Source organism: Mizuhopecten yessoensis, unplaced genomic scaffold, assembly GCF_002113885.1.
Source record: "Mizuhopecten yessoensis strain PY_sf001 unplaced genomic scaffold, ASM211388v2 scaffold10921, whole genome shotgun sequence".
NCBI classification, from domain to species: Eukaryota; Metazoa; Mollusca; class Bivalvia; order Pectinida; family Pectinidae; genus Mizuhopecten; species Mizuhopecten yessoensis.
In genome coordinates this window covers 2,440,852-2,450,498 of record NW_018408788.1, presented here as the reverse complement: position 1 = coordinate 2,450,498, position 9,647 = coordinate 2,440,852, and the positions used below count along the sequence as shown (strand labels likewise).

Genomic DNA, 9,647 nt, shown 5'->3' with positions numbered 1-9,647 from the left:
GTCATTTTTTGTAAGTGAAATTTTTGAGAATAATAACAAAATTACGAAAATCATTTGTCAGTTGCTCACGTACATACCATTGACAAAGTGCTCTGAACACACCCTAACATAGGGGTATGACTTCTGGGTTAGATCTGCCCTGCTGATCCTGGATAGCCATAGTCTTCGTCTTTTTGTGGACAACTCTTCAGTTTTCTCGCCCTGGTTTGTGATTACAGCTGGAAGTCGAAAGAAGGAAGCTTGACACCGCCCACTCTCGTTGGAACAGCCAATGATCGTACAATGAACACCCATGACCTCGATAAAATCTATACTTCACGCTCTACTTGCGGCAACCTTCACCCATCCAATATGGCGACCAAACTATAAACCGGAAGTCCCGTGACGTCACGTCGAAGCTATGTATTGTGTATTGATAAATGAGCATTCTTGATGCAGTGGGCCATTTACAGCAATGTTTAGTCAATATCAAAATTAAGAGGAGCCATTGTATGTAAAATTAAAAGAAATTCGAAACATGAAGAGAGGTCAGTTTTGTGGGGTCAAAGGCCCCGTGGCCCCCTCCAGGAATATCTCTGATTGGTATATAAATATATTCAACAGAAAACAATAAAAAAGCATTGATCTTTCCTCCTTTTTAACATGATACAGAGTCGTGAGGTTTGAAATGTTGTATATCAAGTATGTTTTAAGTTGTGGGTGATAGGTTTGCTAGAAAGTTCAACAAAAAAAATGAGTTTGTGAAAGTGGGTGATGTCTAATGCATCCATATATAGCTAATGTGAATGCCAGCTGAAGTTGGTAGGGTTGTATATAGCGACAGTGCTTAGAGTGGTAGGTATATTAGTTTGAGATGTACATTCTTAAGCTGATAGCTGTGAGGAGTAGATCTGTTTGTTTTATTATAAATTGACATTCCTCTCATTCCTGTGAAAATATGACAGAACTATTCAGGGTAAGAAAGGGGGTGTAAGAAATTTCTATTTTACACCTAATATTACAAGGGTGATGTCACAATGGGGTAAGAACGACATGATGTCATGAAATTCAAATGTTTTGATACGATAATGTGGAAATTGTGACACCTTGTTTTGGAGGTGTCTGAGTTAATTCTAGTGATTGGAATGAGAAATAAATGCTCATTCGTGCTAAGGGGTATATGGGATAGGGACATTCCACCCTTGGAATTTTCATATTGTTCAAAAACCCTATTTGAAAACCCCTTGGGTAGAATGTCCCTACCCTGCACCCTTGGGCATGAAAGAGTCACATATGGACTGTTGATCCAAGAGTTACATATGGACTGTTGATATTTCAGATCAGAACAACAAACACGATGTGGCTTGACCTGTTAGAATTCCAAAGCGAGGCACAACGTCAACAACATCTCGATGTCGACTTTGTTTTTCACAAACTCCGCTTTCAAAATGCGTTCTTATTTACTGCCAAACAAATTGAGGTCAGTAACACTTGAAACAGAGGTCATTATTTTTCATTGCCCCTTCTAAGATTCGAACCTGTGACCTCTAGTTTACCTACTAGACTGAATGACCTTAAGTCAAGAGAAATTCTCCACAGTGGAGTCTGTAGGAAGCATCTAGTATTTCACAACTGTGAACAACTCAATCATTGTTGTTGATGATGAACATGTCATTTGGTATTTCTCTTTTCTAAAATCGGAGGTCAGTAATTATAACTGACTGTATAACCAATAATGTCTATCTATTTTTTTTTAATTATCATTTGTCTTGAAAGTTGGATAACATGTACTAAATGTCATACAAAGCAATGATATTCTTGATCTAGAAATACTTTATGTGGAAGTTTGAACAAAAGCAATGATATGCCTTGGTGGCTATTTTACACTGTTGTATAAAAACAGAAATTTTATTGGGAATTTAGTTTACGTGGTTAGTTAAGAAAATCTATGACTATAATCCACATAAACAACAAAATGATGAGTAGTGCATACTTATAAGACTGATACAAAACAACTTTCAAATTAATTTTCGATGGATATCCAAAAAAGAATACACATTCTTCAGTTTTCAGCTGGATGGGTCCTAACAGACTTTGATAAAGAAAACAAAGCATCTACGACCTGCTCTTTTCTATCACTTCTGAACAATGTTTATATATAACAGACAGCATTTAGCTCTAGTTTAATTTGGTTTCGATACAAAATGTTTGCAAAGTCTAATATACCAGCCCTTATTATATATGTAAATAAACATAATTACTTAGAAATCATACCTGAAAATAATTGATCATGGCCATATTTTGAAGTTGATTACATTATTTGTATTATTGAATGTATAATGAATTTATGTGTAAGAGTAATATTTTTTATGAAATTTGATATATTTGCATTGTTATAAACTTGGAAAAAAATGAAAAATTACATATAAAAAAAAAGAAAAAAAGAATTATAAAGAAAAAGACTGATGGCTGTACTTTGTGGTTTGAATACAGGTGCTACATACAGTGGACAAGAACAAGGATGAAGTGTCGTTATCTGAAGAATTCAAAGAGGAGCAGAGCGTTCTGTTTGATCTTTTCTCTACTGAAATGTTGGAGGTATAAACCTTAATCGTAGATTACTTAAACCATTTCACCACTGTAGACCATAATAGACTCATCCAGATCAATGCATGAGAGTCTTCTAAAGTTGCATAGGGGTGAAAGGGTTAAGAATGTCCATTTGGGTATATAGCGAAAAATCTCCTGTCTCTTAGTTGTGAGATTTTATAATTGCTCCACGTGATATAATGTAAAAAAGTGGAATTTTTGTGAGGTGGAATTTTATTTTTGTGAGGTGGAATTTTCCATGTGCAAAATGAGCAAGCAAGCATGTTGACACACCATGTAACATTCTCACACACTGTGAAATACTACAGCATTTCTGATCAGACATTTTCTGTACGGTGAACAGGATTGTTAAAACAAGTTAGTTTCTACTACTACAGTATCAGAGTATTCAATTTTAAACACCAAGATGAATTAATCTATATAATGCATTATTATTCTTACATGAATCAGTAGGTAGAAGATTGTGATCCATTTCCATGATCATTGATCTAACATACATTTTACAATTAGATATCAAAGATCAAACAGATATCTTTTTATCATCAAAACAGACAAATGTTATTATCAAAACAGACAAATGTTATCATCAAAACAGACAAATGTTATCATCAAAACAGGCAAATGTTATCATCAAAACAGACAAATGTTATCATCAAACCAGACAAATGTTATCATCAAAACAGACAAATGTTATCATCAAAACAGACAAATGTTATCATGAAATTTGTGTCGAAACTAGAAAATTATTTATCAATATATTGAGATGGAAGTTCAGGAAGCAATCTGCTATTAGAATTTATATTTTTAGAGGTTCTGGATTGATAAATATGACCAGAAATATGAATCTATATTGTCCACCTAACAATGTTGATGTTGTCATCCCTCAGAATGTTTATAATAAATGTGTAATAAAAGAGTATTTATTGGTCATTGTCAGCAAATGGCAACAGTACATCAGCACTATGAAGCTATCAAGGTTGCACTGGAGGGACCTCAGGCTACGCACCCTTCACGATCTCTGTCAGTCATCAAACAAGATCTGGTGCCAGGCATCACAAAGTAAGTCTGTCATCAAATAGGATCTGGTGCCAGGCATCAAAAAGTAAGTCTGTCATCAAACAGGATCTGGTGCCAGGCATCACAAAGTAAGTCTGTCATCAAACAGGATCTGGTGCCAGGCATCACAAAGTAAGTCAGTCATCAAATAGGATCTGGTGCTAGTCATCACAAAGTAAGTCTGTCATCAAACAGGATCTGGTGCCAGGCATCACAAAGTAAGTCCGTCATCAAACGAGATCTGGTGCCAGGCATCACAAAGCAAGTCTGTCATCAAACAAGATCTGGTGCCAGGCATCACAAAGTAAGTATGTCATCAAACAAGATCTGGTGCCAGGCATCACAAAGTAAGTCCATCATCAAACAAGATCTGGTGCCAGGCATCACAAAGTAAGTCTGTCATCAAATAGGATCTGGTGCCAGGCATCAAAAAGTAAGTCTGTCATCAAACAGGATCTGGTGCCAGGCATCACAAAGTAAGTCTGTCATCAAACAAACTGGCATCTGGTGCCAGGTAGCCTACGTACGTCACTTTGTTTTTCAATCATATTTGAGCATTTGATAAACATAATTTTTAAGTATGAAGTCAGTTGACAATGCCGCAGAGTTTTGAAAGTAAGTAGGAGATAAGTTACTTTCCATGTCAGTAAAGATATGTGTTTGATTTTTTTACAGAGCTATCATCTACTATCAGGATAGACGTAAAGCCGGGGTAAGTCTTATTGTGATGATGAGATAGGTATATTTCATTGTTGATTGTTGACCATCAACAATGCTAAAATTGTTTAGTACTCTATTTTGGTAACCAAAGCTAGCCAGCTATATGTAGGATGAAGGGTGTATTTGGAAAAGGGAAACTTTTTATCATTTCAATATATGCCAAATAAAGGGGGGGGGGGGGGGGGGGGGGAGGGGCACTTAAAAGGGAAGAGGTGCTGATTGCACCAAATACAGTATTCTGTTAGAACTAACTGATTCTGTGTATGTGTTTTTTTATTTATGAATGTTTATAAACAGGCATTTAAGAAGAAGGCTGCAGCAAATGTGGGCGATGACCTTAGCTCGGACTCTATGGACAATGAGGACGAAGAGGATGTAGATATGGTAGGACACCTCGTTCTACTATTGATATTGACTTTCTCTTATATCAGTTTTAAAATGTAATCTAGAAATGTCAGTTAAATGTTTTATGCTTGAAATTTCAATACTCAATACTGCTCGTTTAGATAATAATCCAGGTTATTAATTTTAGCTGTCATGTATACTAAGTTTGTTTTGAAGTTTTGAAGTTTTGAATTTCTGTTTGTGTTTAAAACAAACTTGGCATTTATTAATTCATACAAAACTGATGAATCTCATTTTAGCTGTAGTGATTTCAGCAGTCATAATATTTTGTTTAATCTTTGAAATTTAAAAAATTATGAAACGTTAAGTTCTATCCCTTACTGGTATTGGAATTTTGTACAAGCTAGCCTTTTAGTCTCACAAGGTGGCTTACAAATGTCAACTATAGGAAGATCAGCAAATTATTAAATGGTGTGAAAGTTATTAAATAGTACTTGCAACTTTCCTATGAAGCTGTTGAGAACTAGGAAAGGTTGGACTCTTATACTGGTATATAACAATTTTATTATAATGAACTCAAGGAAAATTTAAGTAATTAATTTGCTGTTGGCGAAGCCAGATATTGGAGTTGATGTTCATCAGATAATTCGATACAAGAGGACTCGAGTTAAGACTTTAGCGACAAGGATATAAGACTTTAAGAATTTTCAATAAGGAGGCTTGTATAATGCATGTTGTAAGAAAAAGCTGACAAATATTCTGAAATTGGGGCATTGCGAAAAAAGCATCATTGAAGATTAAACATAAGAACTTGCATCTACTAGCTATTCCGTCTTTGCGTATTGGAGAGTTATCTGCTCTTGTGAGCAGGTATTGATTGTTACGTAATTTGTTTGTGAGAGTTAGTCATATCAATTTTTGAGAAAACGACGTAATTTTCTCACACAAACCAATGACGCAACAATCAATACCTGCTCACAAGAGAAGATAACTCTGCAATACGCAGACGGAATATAGGTCCAGGAAATATGAAGGAATGTATAGGAAGGGTTATGTTAGGTAGTTTTGGGAAGTGTTAATGTAGATGTGTTAATAATATACAGGCTTTTATCAATTTCTAATGTTAAATCATGTGTTTCAGAAACCCTCTAAAAAACTTCTACTGAAAGAAAAGGCATTTGCTAAAGCCACTGTACCGAGTGGACATTTTCGACGAGGAAAGTTTTCCGCTTCATCCGGTAGTGAGCGTGACGAACCTAAACATCCTGAAACAGTACCCGATGTTCCAGTACCCGATGTTCCCGTCACTGTGAAGGAAATGTCAGGTGAGCAGGACTTCGATGCACATACATTTTTTTCCTCAAGGTCAAGGTTGCAGCTTAGTTTCAAAGGTCAAAACTATTAAATAACACTATTTTATGGAATTACATAGACCTCAGCATGATGGCAAAATGGAATGTTGTGTACTATACACAGTTCTGTTGCCTTATTCAAGGTGAAGGATATAATAATAATGAGTCAAATCAAAGCAATCTGGAGTTTAGTTACATACTGAACCTTTGAGTATTATATATAATTATAAGCTCATCTACCCGAAGGGCAAGTGAGCTAATGTGATGGTGCAACGTCCATAGGTTGTCCGTCAACTTTTCCTTTCAACAACTTCTTCTGAAGATCGAATAGGCCTAGAGTCATGATATTTGGCTGACAGCTTTGTTGGTAGGAGCCTGACCAAGTTTGAGAATGAATATGACCTTGACCTTGACCTACTTTCAAGGTCACAGTGGTCAAATATGTCAAACAACTTCTTAAGAAGAACCAAAAAGCTTAGAATCATATGATAATATTTGGCTGGTAGTTTCAACAGATGGTGCCGACAAAGTTTGCGAGTGAATTATTTGTGGAACAGGATAATATTTAATGAGAATATTTTGCTATGACTGCTTAAATACTCAGGTGAGCGATACAGGCTGTCTGGGCCTCTTGTTTTATAAACCTCCATAAATATGAGCATTTTAACCAGATATTGTGTACAGACCCTAAATTCAAGGAAACAATGGAGGATAAAATATAAAATCACTTCATTGCTTGTTAAGATTTTCAATCGAATTGTTGATCATTTTGTGCTAAAACAAGATTTATTTATAATGAATTGATATGTGTTGCATTGCACACTGTAGATTGATGTGTTGGTAGAACAAAACTTTCAAAACTGAATGCTGCATAAATTGCCACGTTACATTCAAGGGGTAAAGCTCAGTAATGATATCCCTATGAGCACTTCCATTCTTGTGTAGTGTATTCATATAGAGGTCTGAACAGTGTCCATAACCACCGACGTAAAATTTGAGGCTTGGTAGTATATCTGTAGGTACAAGGTCTGCAACAATATATAAATAGTGTGACGACATATCGCGATATTTTAAAAACGGTACGCTACACAATATTTTTATACGACCGTCAAATTTGACGGTAGTATTATGGTATGGCGATGTCCGTCCGTCCGGCGTAAACTTTGTTTGTCCGGCGATCTCCTCCTACATTTTTCGACCGATCTCTGAAACTTGGTATACTTTATAATCATGATATGAAGTTGTCTCCCTTAAAAGAATTTTGATTCAACAATATTTTTCAAAAGTTATTGCCCTTTGTTTATTTTAGTAGTTGATTTTTGTCCGGCAATTTCCTCCTACATTTTTCGACCGATCTCTTTGAAACTTGGTATACTTTATAATCATGATATGAAGTTGTGTTTCCCTTAAAAGAATTTTGATTCAACAATTGTTCCAAAAGTAATTGCCCTTTGTTCATTTCAGTATTTGAATTTTTATAGCATATCAGCTAACCACGGGCGTATTTTGTTCCGCCCCGCGGTACTCTTGTTCAGGTGGTCATGATACAACTGCGTTTTTTTCAGGATTTTGTCCTTTCTGAATTTAGTCTACTCTATCCGTATCCACATAACGAGTCACAGCTCCAGCTCTGCATTATTATATATATTTGTTTGAAAAATGACCCCGTTATTGTTATCACTGTAGATGAGGACCCTGATGACAAAGATTCTGAGCAGGTGACAGCCCTCAAAAAGTCCTTGCTGAACATGCCCTTTATCCCTACAGGGAACGATAATGCCCCTAGGAGGGGGCGCAGGAAAAAAGGTCAGGTCACATTCCCCATCAAGCCTTCATTAAAGCTGACAGTGCAAGTTAAAAAGCTTTTAATTGAGATTAAAAAAAAAGTTATAATTTTTTTCTCTGGTTTTGACATGTTTCTCAGCGACAATCTTTCCGGCTATTGTTTCTAAGGAAGCAATGGCATTTTAGTTTGCGTTTGCCCTTGGTAACAAGTATAAGTCACCCTGTGTATAAAAAGTGCATTTCCTGTGAAACCCGTTATCATTCTAACAGCTTTTTAACGTGAACTGTCAGCATGAAGTCTGATCCGATTCTTTGTGCAAATTTAACATGCCTTGATCACACTTGTGATTATAGTTTTACAGTCAGTCATCAGTCAAGCATTAAATATAGTTAATAAGTTGACACAGAATTGTTAAAATAGATGAAGATGTATCAATTTTACAGGAAATCCCTAGCCTCTTGCTTCTTGTTTAAAGTCCTCTTCTCTCAAATTTATTTTAATGTCCTCACTTTATTGCCAATATTTTTTTCTTTCTGGCATAAGATAGCTTTGATAACTATTTCTGAAAAGAAAACCATACCTTGAGGTCCATTCATGAAAAATATTAAAGATGAAAATAAGAAAGATAAATATAATAATAAGCAAGTGTTTGAGTGTAAAAATTTAGTGGGGCTAGACCAGAATTTGAAATGTGAACTAACTATACCGACTCTAACAGACTGATCAAGTTGTCTGGTCAACGTTAAGTGTCCTTGGCTAAATGTGCTACAATTATATCTGAAATGAAATTCAGGGGAGGTTACCAAGCATACGAAAAACTAGTGCAGTGGGACAGGGATTCTTATGTGCCGAAAACATTAAACAACTATTTATATAACTGATGTCATTTGTACTGCTCATTGTGCCATGCATAAAGTTCTTATTTAAGAAGTCTGTTTTCATTACAGGCAAAGGCATGACAAGAAAGAAAAGCAAATCTGCAAGGCTTGTCGTTAACCCACTTCCTGCCTACAGTGGAAAGGTCAATGATGGTGGTTCACCTGTTAAAAGGGGGAGGAGTAGACCCAAGAGGACATAGGCGGTTTTATTATAAACTTGTTATTGTTATTAAATAAACCTGTTGTAATGTTATTGATGACGTGTTGTTTGTTAGACTGGGAATTATGGCCGTATGCTACCAACTCTGTACTAGATTATATCAAGATTTCTCTTACCCTGGACAGGTGTATCCGCACTTTTACCGGTGTGAGATTTCCTTGTCTCACCCTAGGGTTGAGACGGGGGGATTCCCCTTTTCATAACAATGGCACGACGTCACGTCAACAATCCATCAACGACACGTCAACCCTGAATTTAGCATGTAACGTTATCATTACATTGTGTATATGATACACAATGGTAGAACAGGGGAAGAGAAAAAGAATCATTCACCCCCTTGTGGGTGAGATAGGGGAATCTCAACCCTCGGGGAAAGATTCTTAAGTTGCCAAACACTCGGCAAAGATTCTATTAGTCAATACCCGGTAATAATACAGGAGGGGCATAACTGTATATAGGGAAATTTTCGCAGATAAGATATGATTTGTGTGTCAGTGACCTCAATTAAAATTCAGATCGCAAGATCCTCAGTGAGGTCACTGTGGAGAGTTACTTCCCTTTACAAGCTGATATTCAGCAACATGTTTAATTTTGCCTTTTTCGCCCTCCCCTATTGATGGCGAATTTATCATGACAGCGAATATTAGAACTCAACATACAATGTTTAGTAATAACATCTGAAGTGTGAAATTAACACAAGG

At 36.1% G+C, this 9,647-nt stretch overlaps 1 protein-coding gene across 1 annotated transcript in view; it reads left to right on the top strand.

Moving 5' to 3' along the window:
• The window catches only part of LOC110463714 (snRNA-activating protein complex subunit 1-like), a 16,992-nt gene extending 8,013 nt beyond the window's left edge, over positions 1-8,979 (top strand). Inside the window, exons 3-10 of the mRNA XM_021518519.1 lie at positions 1,319-1,459; positions 2,473-2,577; positions 3,527-3,648; positions 4,321-4,357; positions 4,663-4,749; positions 5,852-6,035; positions 7,749-7,868; positions 8,796-8,979. Coding sequence (XP_021374194.1) covers positions 1,319-1,459; positions 2,473-2,577; positions 3,527-3,648; positions 4,321-4,357; positions 4,663-4,749; positions 5,852-6,035; positions 7,749-7,868; positions 8,796-8,926 — 927 coding nt within the window. The 3' untranslated portion in view covers positions 8,927-8,979. The remainder of the gene's footprint in view (positions 1-1,318; positions 1,460-2,472; positions 2,578-3,526; positions 3,649-4,320; positions 4,358-4,662; positions 4,750-5,851; positions 6,036-7,748; positions 7,869-8,795) is intronic.
• Positions 8,980-9,647: the final 668 nt, after the last annotated feature.